Source organism: Hylobates moloch, unplaced genomic scaffold (assembly GCF_009828535.3).
Source record: "Hylobates moloch isolate HMO894 unplaced genomic scaffold, HMol_V3 SCAFFOLD_12, whole genome shotgun sequence".
Classification (NCBI taxonomy): Eukaryota; Metazoa; Chordata; class Mammalia; order Primates; family Hylobatidae; genus Hylobates; species Hylobates moloch.
In genome coordinates, this window is record NW_026652287.1 from 60,808,302 (window position 1) to 60,824,444 (window position 16,143).

The 16,143-nt window shown below is 38.3% G+C and overlaps 1 protein-coding gene across 3 annotated transcripts in view; it reads left to right on the forward strand.

Annotated features, from left to right (window-relative positions):
* Positions 1–16,143, forward strand: part of DPY19L3 (dpy-19 like C-mannosyltransferase 3) — an 81,695-nt gene that overhangs the window by 42,872 nt on the left and 22,680 nt on the right. For all 3 annotated transcript variants that reach the window (XM_032170361.2, XM_032170362.2, XM_058425237.1), the window contains exons 9-12: positions 5,985–6,116; positions 7,791–7,892; positions 10,959–11,032; positions 11,210–11,368. In XM_032170361.2, the coding sequence (XP_032026252.1) occupies positions 5,985–6,116; positions 7,791–7,892; positions 10,959–11,032; positions 11,210–11,368 (467 nt within the window). The remainder of the gene's footprint in view (positions 1–5,984; positions 6,117–7,790; positions 7,893–10,958; positions 11,033–11,209; positions 11,369–16,143) is intronic.

Genomic DNA, 16,143 nt, shown 5'->3' on the forward strand with positions numbered 1-16,143 from the left:
TGGTGGGCGCCTGTAGTCCCAGCTACTCGGAGAGGCTGAGGCAGGAGAATGGCGTGAACCCGGGAGGCGGAGCTTGCAGTGAGCTGAGACCGCGCCACTGCACTCCAGCCTGGGTGACAGAGCGAGACTCCGTCTCAAAAATAAAAATAAAAAAGACAGAAAGTCTGAAATCAGTCATCCAAGCTCTCACCTTAAAAAAGGGAGCAAAATAAATTCAGGCCAGGAGAAGAAAATAATAAAGAGCAGAAATCAATGCTATTGAAAACATGAATAATAGAATTAATTAAAAAGAGCTAGCTTGGTCAGGCACAGTGGCTCATGCCTATAATCCCAGCACTTTGGGAGGCTGAGGCAGGTGGATCACCTGAGGTCAGGAGTTTGAGACCAGTCTGGGCAACATGGTGAAACCCTGTCTCTACTAAAAATAGAAAAATTAGCTGAGCGTGGTGGTGGGTACCTGTAATCCCAGCTACTTGGGAGGCTGAGCAGGAGAATCACTTGAATCCAGTAGGCAAAGGTTGCAGTGAGCTGAGACTGCACCATTGCACCCCAGCCTGGGCTCTCATTGAGCGAAACTCCATCTCATTCATTCATAGATAGATAGATAGATAGATAGATAGATAGATAGATAGATAGATAGATAGATAGATAGATAGATAGATAGATAGATAGATAGATAGATAGATAGATAGATAGAGCTGGCTCTTTGAAAGATTAGTAAAATTGCGAACCTTCTCCATAATTGCCTTGGAACATTAAAAACTTTTCAATCTTAAGAGACTTCCAAAGTTCTGATCTCAGGAAGAGTAGCAGGTGGATGGGTGTTGAGTGCTTAATGGATAGAATTCACATTGAGTGATAGATACACGAAAAGCCCAGACTTCATCAGTATATGTTATATACATGTAACGAAACTGTACTTATATCCCTTAAATTTACACAAATAAAATGTATAAAACAAAGTTTTGAGCCTCTGTGGAACTATTTATATGGTAGCCAGTATAGCATAGTGGTTAAGAACACAGACTCTACAACCAGGCTGCCTAAGTTTGAATAAGTCATATGTGGGTCATATGGAACAATGCTTGCTATTTTATTAATGTTAAACAGATACTGTGGTTATTATGAATGGTGATGAGGAGCATGAACACGATCCATTGAAGACAACTAGTTACTCTACACAGAAAGGATATACAGTTGACCCTTGAACAACACAGGGGCTACTGGTGCCAATGTCTCCCCCCAGCAGTTGAAAATCTGCACACAATTTTTGACTCCCCAAAAACTCAATCACTAGTAGCCTACTGTTGACCAGAAGCCTTACCAATAACATAGTTGATTAACACATATTTTGTATGTGATGCATTATGTACTATATTCTTACAATAAAGTAAGCTAGAGAAAGGGAAATGTTAATTAAATCCAAAGGAAGAGAAAATATACTTACTGTTTATTAAGTGGAAGTGGATCATCACAAAGGTCTTTATCCTCATCGTCTTCACATTGAGTAGGCCGAGGAGGAGGTACAGGAGGGGTTGGTCTTGCTGTCTCAAGAGTAGCAGAGGCAGAAGAAAATCTATGTATAATTGGACTTGTGGTGTTCAGGGGTCAGCTATATTCTTGCTGCCTTGTTTCTATACTGTACTGTACTAATAGAACCGGGAAAGAATATCCAGTATACCACTGATAATCCAGGACTTCCTAATACACAGTACTGCTCAGTTTTACATTTGGCTGTTCATCAGCAATTTTTCTTTTGAATGTATATAAAACTATACATAATCTTGTTGTTACACAAACTGCCCCTTTTTCTAGAAATAGGCTTACTTGATACAAAACGAACTGTAAACATCAAAAAACACCCACAAATAAAGGCAAACAGAAAGATGTTTTTGGAAAAAAAGCATTTGTAAATGAGTCAGTATCCTTAAAGAGTTCCTACAAATCCATGAGAAAACCATTTATAAACCAATGAGAAAAGGGAACAAAGGACACAAACGCTTCCTAGAAAGAAGAGCATCAGAAAGAGTCAAATGCATAGGTACAAATGTAACACAAAGTGACAACCTGTGCTTTACAAAACACCACAAAGCACTGTTGAAAGTTTTAAACGCCTGGATTGGAAAGATAATGCATGTTCTTGGATTGGAAGACTTACTGTTGTTAAGATGGCAGTGCTCCCCAAATTGATGTACGGATTCAACACATTCCTTCTCAGAATCCCAGGAGGAGTTTTTGCAGAAATTGACAAGCTAATCCTGAAATTCATATGGAAATTCAGGGGACCCAGAATAGCTAAAACAATCTTGAAAAAGAAGAGTAAAGTTGGAAGACTCACACTTTCCAATTACAAAACTTACTACAAAGCTATAGTAATCAGGACAGTGTGATACCAGCAGAAGGATTGACATAAACCCGTGGAATAGAATTGAGAGAGATAAACCCTCACAAGAAATGGTCAATTAATTTTCAACAAGGGTGTGAAGATAACTAAATGGAGAATTAATGGTGTTTTCAACAAATGGTGCAGGAATAACTGATATCGACATGCAAAAGAATGAAGTTGAGCCCCTTCCTCTCACTGTACACACTAACTCAAAGTGAATCACAGACCTAGGTGTAAGAGCTAAAACCAAAACTTTTAGAAGAAAACCTAGTAATAACTCTTCCTGACCTTGGAGTAGCACAAACCTTAGATACAATACCAAAAGCACAAGTGACTTTTACAAAAGCAGATTAATTGGACTTCATCAAAATTAAAACTGTTGTACTCAAAAGTGTGCTTATTAAGAAAGTAAAAAGACAACCCGTAGAACGAGAGAATATTTGCAATCATATATCTCATCAGGAACTTCCAGAATATATGAAGAACTCTTATAACTCTGTCAATGATAAAATAGCAAAGGATTTGGGTAGATATTTCTCCAGGTAAGATACATAAATGTCCAATAAACACATGAAAAGATGCTCAGCATCATTAGCTATCAGAGAAATGCAAATCAAAACCATAAGCAGATACCACTTTACACCCACTTGGATGGCTAAAATTAAAAAACAGAGACAAATGTCACAGATGTGGAGAAATTAGAACTCATACATTGATGATGATGGGATTATAAGATGGTGTAGTCACTTTGAAAAACAGCATTTCCTCAGCATTTCTTGATTTTAAATATAGAGTTACCATATGATTTAGCAATCCCACTCCTAGATACATACCCAAGAGAAATGAAAACATATCCATGCAAAAATGTTTGTATATGAATGTTCATAGCAGTGTGATTCATAGCTACAAAGTGGAAACCACCCAAATGCCCATATCCCTTCCATAAACAATGTAGTCCGGCCGTGCAATAAATAGTGTTCAGCAATAAAAAAGAATGTTGATACATGGTGCAACATGGATGAAACTTGAGAACACCATGCTGAGTAAGAGAAGACAGCCAAAAAAGACTGCACTTTATTCCATTTCTGTGAAATGTCCAGAATATGCAAATCTGTAGAGAACCGTACATCTGTGGTTGCCGGGGCTGGGGGTAGGGGATGATGGAGAGTGATGGCTAGTGGATATGGGTTTCTTTCGAAGTGATGAGAATGTCATAAAATTAGACTGAGGTGAGAGTTGCACAACTCTGTGAATATACCAAAAATCATGAAATGTACACTTTAAATGGGTGAATTTGATGGTATATGAATTATATCAACTAATAAAACTGCTAAGAAGGAAAAACTCTTCCTTCTCTAACCAGTAATTGCACTCAGGAATCTATCCCTAAGGAAATGTTTTTGTTCATCCATTCCTCCAATGTTTATTAAGTGCCACTCTTCTAGTGTGTATTTTTAAGGTACTGGGGATACAGCAGTGAACAAAATACGTAACTAATCAGATAAATCGATTAGGAATTCTGAGAATCAGACCTGAAAAAGTTTTTTAAAGAGATGTTCACAATGTTAATAAAAAGCCAGAAACACCTAAATGGTCCAGTGGCAAACTAATTATGGCATATGGTGGAAAGTTACATAATACATTTAAAATTTAAGTTTTCACAGAATAGTCACTGATGTGAGAAAATGATATGGTAGGATGTAAAGGATGTACAATCCTGTATATGAAATGCTATATACTGCTGTGAAATCAATATTATTTCTTTAGGTAATGGTGCTGGATTTTGACTCAAGAGCCCACCTATGGATTGCTATTTCTTTTTTGTGTTTTTCTGAAGTGTCTAACTCTCCTAGAGTAAGATACATTATCTTCATGATCCTAAAGATCATCAGCATCCATTTCCTTGAGTTCCCATTGACACTAAGCAAAAGCACTGAACTGCTGCAAGCCTCGCTTTTCAATGCTTCTATCAATAGGTGTGTTTCCCTTGAGGTTAAGAGAACAAAACCATGGGGAAAATCGGATTTGCTGCTAAATAAAATTGGTATTTTTCACATGTCAGAATGAGTATGGCATTGTCTAATTTGAAAGAGAAGAAGAAAACTAACAGAATAAGTGTCCACTCTTTATTAGGGACTGCCTTTTTTTCTTTGTGGCATGTTTCGTGTATTCAAGTTAGTTGTGTTTTGCTGCTTTTGGTATCAACCTATCAACAAGTTTCATTACGTCAAGAGTTAATCCTTAGTGCTCATTATGTGCCAGGCATTTCCTCCTCACCCACCCCTCCCCGCTTTTTTTAGAGACCAGGTCTTGCTCTGTTGCCCAGACTGGAGTGGAGTGGAGCGCTCATAGCTTGCTGCAGCCTCGACCTCCTGCACTCAAGCGATCCTCCCACCTCAGCCTCCTAAGTAACTGGGACTACAGGCTTGCACCACTACACCTGGCTAGTGTTTTATTTTTATAGACACATGGTCTCGCTATGTTGCCCAGGCTGGTCTTGAACTGGGCTCAAGCGATCCTCCTGTCTCAACTTCCCAAGATGTTGGGATTACAGGATCAGCCACCGTGCTTGGCCACCAGGCATTTTCATCCATTACCACATCTGGTTCTTCTGTGAGACCTTACATCAACGCTGAGGAAGGTATCATCATCTCTTGTTCACGATGAACCATTTAGGTCACATAGCTGGTTTGCACCAGAATCGGAACTGCAGTACAGGTGCTGTTGGTGCCGGAGCTGATGTCATTGCCCACTGTACTGTGCTGCCTTCTGTGAAGCTGTGAGGTCAAAGAGGACAAGGTCATGCAGCAGGAGGGGTTTGCAGTCTAATCAGGGGATCTGGGCACACACTTACACAGACAATACACAGACAAAGCAAGGAATGATACAGTCCTAAAGTATAGAGTATGGAAAACTAGGAAATAACACAGTAAAGTACTTATTGTAACTGAAATCATTGAAAAGAAAACTGAAGATTATAAATGGCTCTTGCCAATTCCCAGGAATAAATACATTTATGCTGTTGTTTACTTCCTCTACTTCATATCATCCCTCTTTACTTCGCTTTTAATTAATGTTAGAAGATTTCTGTTATTAAAAGGTAAATAAACAGTTGGTATGTGTATGATTTAGTTTCCTTTTTTAGACTGTGTTTCTTTTTTTGGAGTTTCACTGTGTCACCCAGGCTGGAGTGTAGTGGCTCATTCTCGGCTCACTGCAGCCTCTGCCTCCCGGGTTCAAGCGATTCTCCTGTCTCAGCCTCCAAAGTAGCTGGGATCACAGGCACGAGCCACCACGCCTGGCTAATTTTTTTTTTTTTTTTTTTTTTTTTGTATTTTTAATAGAGATGGGGTTTCACCATGTTGGCCAGGCTGGTCGTGAACTCCTGACCTCAGGTGATCCCACCCGCCTCGGCCTCCCAGAGTGCTGAGATTACAGATGTGAGCCACCGCGCCCAGCATAGATTGTGTTTCTTGAATCTACGTGTGTTTTCTGCGTTATTTGTAAGCTGAGGTGTATCCACCTCATGACCAACATGTCAACATGTGATGATCTCTTGGTGAAATGTTTGTACTCATCTAATCTTTGGATCTTGCAGGCCACGTGGCTATATGGAATACAGATAACAAGTTTACTCCTGGTCTGCATTCTTCAGTTTCTTAATTCCATGATTCTTGGATCACTGCTCATCAGTTTTAACCTTTCAGTATTCATTGCAAGAAAACTTCAGGTATGTCTTTTTTTTGTCCTTTATCAAAGTAAACTTGTTTTTAATTGCGTGGTTTATTGAACCTTATTTTCATACAGCATACGAAGGGAAATTTACGACCTGATTTGCACTAAAAAGCGCACGTGGCATTGTGTGCTTTTTCTTGTGCATGTGGTAGCATTTCTGTTTCAAGCTTTCTGAGGTCATCCTTTTGTTTTGAAAGTTATTTCTTAGATAATTGGAACCTTAACTTCAATGTAGGGACCAGCCAAAGATGCTTGGTTGAATGCCACTGATTTAAAGTTGAAGTAAAAGAGAAAAGTTATTAATTTTTATGTGTGTAAACTCAGGAGCGAGAAGAGTCTCGTGCTTGTGTTGGGAGCATGTTCATCACAGTCCTTCACGTTGGTGGATACCCTGTTGTTATTTGATGTAGTAATGCTACTGTTTTCCCCATCCTTCCATACCGTACTAGTTATTTTTAGGTGAATTAAAATTAACCGTTTTGAGAATTTTGAGAATCCAAATAAATAACTTTAGAAATAATGGGATATTTCCTAGGGTATTGTCAAATCATGTTTGAAAACAATGACTTGCTCTTTTAGCTTTATTTATATAATTAAATTTCTTATATTTACATAAGATGTGAGTAATTTGTTTTTGCCTAAAATTATAACTTCCTGTTTCACATATGCTAGAAACTTCTGTGTCAAGAAGCCATTTTGTTTTCCACTTTGAGAAGAAGAAATCATTTTTCTTATTAGTCTTTTGAGTGAGAATTGTTATGGACAAAGGCTTTTAGTTGACTATCAAAAACAACAATTCACAGTCATCCTTTTAACCTTAATTATAAATAAATATTACTCATATTTGAACTGTTAAGATATTATTATATTTAACAATGTATAAAATTATCTGAAGATTACGAGAAAACTATTATATGTCAAAAGGCACAATGTACTTCTTTTTACACCCATAGGTCTTTTACGTAATTGAGTTGTAACTATGCCTGTGATGTAGGAATTAATGGATAAAAGATGTAACAGGGCCAGGCGTGGTGGCTCACACCTGTAATCCTAGCACTTTGGGAGGCTGAGGCGGGCAGATCACGAGGTCAGGAGGTTGAGACCATCCTGGCTAACGTGGTGAAACCCCGTCTCTACTAATAATACAAAAACTTTGCTGGGCGTTGTGGCAGGCGCCTGTAGTCCCAGCTACTCGGAGGCTGAGGCAGGAGAATGGCATGAACCCAGGAGGCGGAGCTTGCAGTGAGCCGAGATTGCTCCGCTGCCCTCCAGCCTGGGCAACAGAGTGAGACTCCGTCTCAAAAGAAAAAGAAAAAAAAAAAAAAAATGATGTAACAGTTTGTTCAGTCGGCGTATCCTGAGTACCTTCCAAATGGCAGACCCCAATCCTCCAGTTGCTAAGGTCTTAAAAAATAATTAGGAAAAAAAAGACTGGGACACATTTCCTCATCTTATGAAGCTCATTATTAAGTGATTCATTTACTACTAGAAAATCACAAATATTAAGACAGTGTAACCTCATGAAAATGAGTAGGTTGTATTTTCCACATATATTTTCCCTTTATGTTGTATGAGCCAGTGTTTTTAAATCCTTAAGTAAGCTCATCTTCAGTGTTCATGAAGTTATATTAAAATTTAAGAATTAAAACATAACTCTTTTAATTTCTAGAAAAATCTGAAAACTGGAAGCTTCCTTAATAGGCTTGGGAAACTTTTGTTACATTTATTCATGGTTTTATGTTTGACGCTTTTTCTCAACAACATAATTAAGGTAAGTTAATAAAATGACATTTAATGTATTTTTAATTAACTTATGGCATTGGAGATAATTTTTGAAACTTTCTTTTTCTTTTTTAATAAACTAATTTTTTTAGAGACAGGGTCTTGCTGTTTTCCCAGGCTGGCCTTGAACACCTGGTCTCAAATGGCCCTCCCACCTTAGCCTCCCAGGTTGCTGGGACTACAAGTGTGCACCACCACACCTGACTTCTTTGAAACTTTTAATTTTAAATAAATTCTTGCTTTATAAAGTGTATTAACATAACTCAAGAGTTACCAGTTTTACTTCAAACAGGCTCAGTTTTAACTTTGTCTTAGTAACAAGGATTATTTTGTTGATTTTAGTCATTAATTTCTATGTACCCTTATGTCCCACCTTGAACTTACTCACCTTTTGTTAATGAAACTTTTAAAAGCTTAACTTAAAAAGCATTAAACAAATATTTCTCTAAATTTAAAATTTTTATTTTTAGTACCATAATATACACATAGCTTTCTATACTGTGGTACTTAAAAAAAAAAGACATGATTTTTAATTGAGTTCAGTTAATAAGTAAAGTGGCCTTACCGTCTACTTTCTGCTGGAAAGAAGAGTTGAGCTCATTTTTCCCGACATTTAACTGACTTATATGTAACAAGCCTAACAGAACAACTCATTTAGTAAAGTAGGCATCCATTGGTTTTATGTCCAGTAGGTGCTTTGCTAAGATTTTTACAATGCCCCAGGGGCTCTGCTTAGTTTAACATGCTTTTTAAATGTTTTTATTGGCTTTTTAATTTTTTTTCACAGTAGGCTTTATTAAAGGTATAGTTCTTGGACCTCGATATCCCATTTGTTTTTATGCTAGAGCAAAACTACATTGATCTCTTCGGATGCTTTTGCCTGTCCTAGAAGGTTGGTCTCAGGATAAGAGGCATCTGCAAAACAAGCTCCTTCTCCACAAGAGAACTGTGGTCCTTGTTCACATCTGTTGACTATCAAAGAAAAAAAAGATTCTTCACTCAGCCAGTCACTATGTCACTATGTTCTTTTTTTTTTTTTTTGGGCAGGGTCTCTCACCCAGACTGGAATGCACTGGTATGATCATGGCTCACTGCAGCCTTGATCTTCTGGGCTTAGGTGATCCTCCCACCTCAGCCTCCTGAGTAGGTGGGACTATGGGTGTATACCACCACACCAGCTAATTTTTGTATTTTTTGTAGAGACAAGGTTTTGCTGTGTTGCCCAGGCTGGTCTTAAACTCCTAGGCTCAAGCAGTCCACCTGCCTTGGCCTCCCAAAGGATTATAGGCGTGAGCCACCATGCCCAGCTGTCAGTATGTTCTTAAACTCCATACAGTCCAGTACTTATCAATAATTTATTTTTAAATTTCTTATTTTTTTTTTTTTGCTTTTTTTAATTTTTTTGAAACAGGATCTCACTGTGCCACCCAGGCTGGAGTACAGTGGCACGATCTTGGCTTACGGCAGTCTTGACCTCCTGGGCTCAAGCAATCCTTCCACTTAAGCCTGAGTAGCTGGGACTACAGTTGTGTGCCACCACACCTGGCCAATTTTCACAATTTTTGTAGAGACGGAATCTTCCACATTGCCCAGGCTGGTCTCAAACACCTGGGCTCAAGGTATCCTCCCACTTCAGCCTCCCACAGTGCCAGGATTACAGACATGAGCTGCTGCACTCAGCCAAAAGCTTTTTTTGAGTTTATGAATACCCCATTTATCCTGATGGAATTATTACACACTATATGCCTGTGTCAAAATATCTGATGTACTCCATAAATATATACATCTATATGCCCACAAAAATTAAAAATTAAAAAGCTTATTCAAAGCCAGGTATGGTGGCTTATGCCTGTAATCCCAGCATTTTGGGAGGCTGAGGTGGGAGGATCGCCTGAGGCTAGGAGTTCAAAACCATCCTGGGAAACATAGCAAAACCTAAACTCTACTAAAAAAATTTTTTTCATAAAAAGCTTATTTGAGTGGAGCAGCCAGCATTTCTGGAAGAGTGGCCAAAGATACACAGTTCCTGCATTGACCCACTCTACACATTCAGTGACTGGTTCTTGGATTAAACCAGTAAAGAGCTGCATCCCTGGACCACCATTTTTTGACTCCCCGAAGAATAACATCTGTTGAATTGCATTTGATGTTTTGCCAGTGACCTACAACAAGAGGAAGTAGAGAAAATTTTCCTTGAAAGTCTTTGCTGTTTTTGCTATACCCATGGGAAAAAATTGTTTTGAGTCTCAGTTCTAGGACTGTTAGGATCTCTTCTGAGCAACTGTTTTGTTTTACTCTTATAAACCTGTGAATAACATAAATATATTGACCTCCCTGTTTGCGTTTGCTGCTGGAATGCAAAAGACCAGATTTGTGGCTCATCTCTAATGAATATATTGTGTGTACTGAACTCAATTGTGGCTTCATCTTTTTTCCCTATCTTCGTTTTTCTTCTAATAAATTTTTTCACCATTTATGTTATTATATATGGATTTTTAAGCCACAAATTTAAAATAGAATTATATGAGTTAAAATTGTAATCACTAATGATGAGCACTCATATTTGTCTGTCCACCCCTTCACTGTTACAACTGTCTTGAATTGTCTTTGAGTGAATAAGTCTTGGATCGATTATATCCACAGACCAAAAGCCCCAAAGCCAAACAGGCCTTGTGGGCGGTGTATCTATTTGAGGTTTCAGATCATCGTCTTGTCAGTTTTCTGGTCTGAAAACTTATGCGCACTATGCCTCAGCCTTCTCCCTCTCCCTGAAACCAAAAAATCTCATCTTTTACCTATTTTGCATATTTAACTTATGTATAAGATGTTTTTTGAATAAAGGATTATGCTAAAAAGGGGAGTGGGGTTTGGAAGGAGTTTGGAAGTCCCTGCTTTGGAATTCCTCAGTTCTGAGAACTACTGTGAACATTTACTGATTTTATACACCCACACGCTCCTGTGAAATTGGACACTGAATATATAAATTCATGGGAAGTTATCAGGAAACCGTGCCTAAAGGACTAATAGCAATTTTTGTTTTCTCTTTCCCTGATAGAAAATTCTTAACCTGAAGTCAGATGAACACATATTTAAATTTCTGAAGGCAAAATTTGGGCTTGGAGCAACAAGGTATAACTGAATTGAAAATCTATGTTTGCTATTTTCTATTAAATCAGCAGGGACTTTAAAACTTAAGTTGTCATTGTGCCTTCAACTATTAATTACAGACTCCCTTTGAGGAAAGATGCAATGTCATTTCTTTGTCTTGTATTGAATTTAATACTTTGCTTTCCATTTGTTCCCTAGGGATTTTGATGCAAATCTCTATCTGTGTGAAGAAGCTTTTGGCCTCCTGCCTTTTAATACATTTGGAAGGCTTTCAGATACTCTGCTTTTTTATGCTTACATATTCGTTCTGTCCATCACAGTGATTGTAGCATTCGTTGTTGCCTTTCATAATCTCAGGTATGGTATATTTCAGAAATCTAATGCTCTCCTTTAATGAACTTGTTCCATTTGCAGAAAATTTGCAAAGTTGAAAGTCAGAATATCAGACACAAGTAATAGTATTCGTCTTAAAGGGGGAACATACCTCGTTTAGAGTGGACTACACTCCCAGTAATTAAGAGACAACAGAGTAATGATCAGATCGCATGTGATCTGGGCTTAAGTCTTGGCCTGCACACTTGCGAACAAAGTGATTCTTGAGCCAGTTACATAACCTTTTGATATGTCCATTTCCTTATCTTTAGAATGGGAAGACTAAGAGTACTTACTCTACAGGATATTTAGAAATAAGTAGGCCGGGCACGGTGGCTCACGCTTGTAATCCCAGCACTTTGGGAGGCCGAGGCGGGCGGATCACGAGGTCAGGAGATTGAGACCATGGTGAAACCCCATCTCTACTAAAAAATACAAAAAATTAGCCGGACGTGGTGGTGGGCGCCTGTAGTCCCAGCTACTCGGAGAGGCTGAGGCAGGAAAATGGCGTGAACCCGGGAGGCGGAGCTTGCAGTGAGTCGAGATTGCGCCACTGCACTCCAGCCTGGGCGACAGAGTGAGACTCCATCTCAAAAAAACAAAAAACAAAAAAGAGAAATAAGTAAAAACAACATAAAGCACTTAAAATAGTGTCTGGTGCCTAGACTTCGGCAGGTACAAGCCATTGTGAACTGGTTTCATTATCACTGTTGACTCATAAGCTTCTGTTGTGTTTCCATCATTAGCATCCTGTGTTTTTCTCCCTTCCTCCTCTAGCTGCTTTTTTGTATTCTTCTTGAAATGTAAGAGTTAATTAATTATTGCTCCTTTGTTTTCTTGCATCTTGCTTCAGGGCTCATAATGTTGGAGTGGATCATGATTATTAGTATCTACTGAAAGTTTTGAGTAATAACTGCCAATTTTAAAAAACTTAGCATATCTACTAATCTACTGAAAGAAAAAAATTAAGAGTATAAAGGCTTTTTAAAAACTTGTAAGAATATCTACCCATCAAGCTGCTGGGGGAGTTTTGCATTGACTATTCATGTTAAACTGAAAGAAAATTAAGTGTAAGAAGTTGAAGCTGCTGTCATTTGTGAAAACTTAATGAAGCTCACAAGGAAGCCCTTTTTCTGTAGTTACCTTGCCAATTAATGTGCTGGTGAACTGTGATTCACGGCCACGAGAGAGCTGTCATTAAAATGAGTCCAGAGCAGTTGAGAGGTTTTATGATTATTAAGAATGAAGCAACATTGAACCATGAAAATATTTCATTGACCATAAACTATTTTACTATCTTTGAGAAGTGTTCTTTTTTATACCTAACCCAAGATAAAATTTAGCCCTGTGAAAATAGATGGAAGTTATTCTGGACAGTATGATTTAGTATTATTCCAGACATACCAAGTGTCGACAGGACTCTAGACTGCATATAAAACAGGAAGTTCAGTGGGCCTGCAGTATCTTTGTGAAAATGTCTACCATTCTCTGTGTGAATCTATGAGCCATCTCTGGAGGCTGATTGGGTATATGATCATAGATAAAAGATTTTAGAGCATCTTCATCTACCAGATAGGGATATTAGGACTTTATTAGAGGAAAAGCACTACATTAAAGTAATTAAAGAATCATAGTACAGTCATGTGTCACTTAACAAGGGGGTTATGTTCTGAGAAATGCATATTAGGCGATTTTATCATTGTGCGACTATCATAGAGTGTACTAACACAAACATAGATAGTATGGCCTGGCCTACTACACACCTAGGCTATGTGGTATAACCTACTGCATCTAGGCTGCAAACCTGGACAGCAAGTTACTATGTTAAATACTGTAGGCAGTTGTAACACAATGGTATGTATTTGTGTAACTAAATGTATCTAAACATAGAATAGGTACAGTAAAAATATAAAGGCCAGGTATGGTGGGCCTGTAATCCCAGTGCTTTGGGAGGTTGAGAAGGATTGCTTAAGGCTAGGAGTTCTAGACCAGCCTGGGCAACATAGCAAGACCCCATCTCTACGAAAAAAAAGAAAAATTAGCCAGACACGATGGTGCGAACCTATAGTGCTAACAAGTCGGGAGGCTAAGGCAGGAGGATCACTTGAGCCCAGGCGTTTGAGGTTTCAGTGAACTATAACTGCACCGTTGCACTGTACCCTGGGTAATAGAGTGAGACCCTATCTCTATTTTTAAAAAATACTGTATAAAAGATTAAAAATTGTATACCTATATAGGGCAGTTATCATAAATGGAGCTTGCAGGACTGGAAGTTTTTCTGTGTGAGCCTGTGAGTGGATGTGAAGACCTAGGATGTTACCATACACTATTGTAGACTTTATAAACACTGTGCACTTAGGCTACAGTAAATCTATTTAAAAAACAAAGTGATTGTGCTATGACATTATAATGGCTGTGATGTCACTAGGCAATAGGAATTTTTCAGCTCCATTATAATCTTACGAATCCACTGTGGTATGTGCGATCTGTTGTTGGCCGAAATGTTGTTATGTGGCACATGACTGTGTCTAAATGTGAATTAACTTTTAAATAAGGGCCTTTTGTCAGTGCCAAGTATTTAAAGTATTTCTACCTTTTTAGTACTAGGAAGGATGATACTATGACTTGTTTTGTTTTGTTTTTGAAATGCGTCTCACTCTTGCCTGGGCTGGAGTGCAGTGGTGCAATCTCGGCTCACTGTAACCTCTGCCTTCCGGGTTCAGGCAATTCTCCTGCCTCAGCCTCCTAAGTAGCTGGGATTACAGGCGCGCACGGCCACCCCTAGCTAATTTTTGTATTTTTAGTAGAGACAGGGTTTCACCATGTTGGCCAGGCTGGTGTTGAACTCCTGACCTCAAATGATCCGCCTGCCTCAGCCTGCCAAAGTGTTGGGATGACAGGCATGAGCCACTGCACCCTGCCAGATACTATAACTTTTATGCAGACATCTGCATTAGTGTGAGGGGTACATCTGAAAGGGGCACGGTGTTCTGTGTTCATGGAATTAATCAGTGCCTTCCAGCTTGGCTGGGCTATGGGGGAGGTGCTGCAGACTTCTCTTAGGTATCTAGAGAGGATAAGAGCAGATACTCTCCTTGTCTGTTTTATTTTTATTTACTTTTCACACCTTGCCCTGTTTATGGATATTCTCCTTGTTTGGGGTATCCTTTTTGTACCTATATAGAAACCAGTGTTTGGGTTGTAATATTTACTTTAAAGATTCCAGTGGTGAATTACCAATGCTGAGAACTGCCTTAGAGTATCCTTTTAATTTTCTTATGTATCTATGGTAGGAAAAAAAGGATTTCTGGGAAATAAAAAAGGTCTCTAGTTACATAGAGAAGCATCATATGTGCCCAGTTCTATTGGGTATGTATGAAGGGATCAGTAGACCTTCATGAAAGTTTCATCTTTAATTAGTAGCCTTTACTGTTGTTTTCTTTTCCCCTCGACAACAAATTGTGCAATATCTAAAGTCACTGATCAGTCTTAACATCACTGAAGTGGAGACAGCCAGGCAGTGTGTGCTTTCTAGTGTAATGCGATGTGGAATAGAGCCGTCCCTTTTTCTGTGGGAATATGTTTCAAGTCCCTCAGTGGATGCCTGAAACCTCGGATGGTTTCAGACCCTCTCTATACTATGTTTTTTCCCATACATATATCCCTGTGATAAAATTTAATTTATAAATTAATCATGGTAAGAGATTAACAATAATAATAAAATACAACAATTACAGCAACATGCCAGCATCACTTCTCTTGCAATTTGGGGCCTTAATTATGTGAGATAAGGGCTGCTTGAACACAAACAATACAGGGACATTTAAATGTATCTTACTTTATTAGTAGTTTAGTAGCTGAATGTATCTGTTTGTCTGTCTCGAGTGGGTGGGTAGACTATACAGCGTGGAAACACAGGACCAAGGGATGATGATCTGAGTCTTAGGTGGGACAGACAAGGATGGAGAGATTTCATCATGCAACACAGAATAGCATGTAATTCAAAACTATGAATGGTTTATTTCTGGAATTTTCCATTTAATATTTTCAGACAGCAGTTTCCTCAGTAATAAACCACTGAAAGTGAATCCACAGATAAGAGGGGACTGCTGTGCATCATAACCCCGTGAAGTGTTCTTCCCAAAAAAATGAACTTGTGTCTAATAAACCTCTAGATCTAATTACAAGCTTACAAGAAGCATGAAACGTATAACCACCACTGTGAGCCACACCCGGGAGATGGGAACAGCTTCAGGACATATGTTCTGTGTTCTTCCACAAACAAATGGCCTGTTTTTTAAAAAAAGGAGATACTTTTATAGATCAAAAGATATTTAAAGATATATATTAGTGAAATGTAACATGCAGTTCTTAGATCCTGATTCAGAGAAACCTGAAAAAAGCAGTTGATGCAAACGGAAAATAGAACATGAACTGGGTATTAGATGATGTTAAGGAATTATTGTTACTTTTATTGGGTGTAATATAATTTTAATGTAGCTGTATTTGATAAAAGTCATCTTTTGGATATCAGGAGGTATTGGTAGGTTAAAAACGTGATTTTTGAGGGGTCATAAAGGAACTGAATTCCAAGTTAATGGATGTGTTTTTTGCTTTTGCTTATTTGTAAAAATTTGAAAAATACTTAACTGGTAAAACATCTTTTAAAGATCTCTTTCAATTTCAGCGATTCCAAAAAAATTTGGGTTTTTTTTTTTGCATTCTCTTTTAATTTAAAGAATTGAAGCACTTTTAATTTT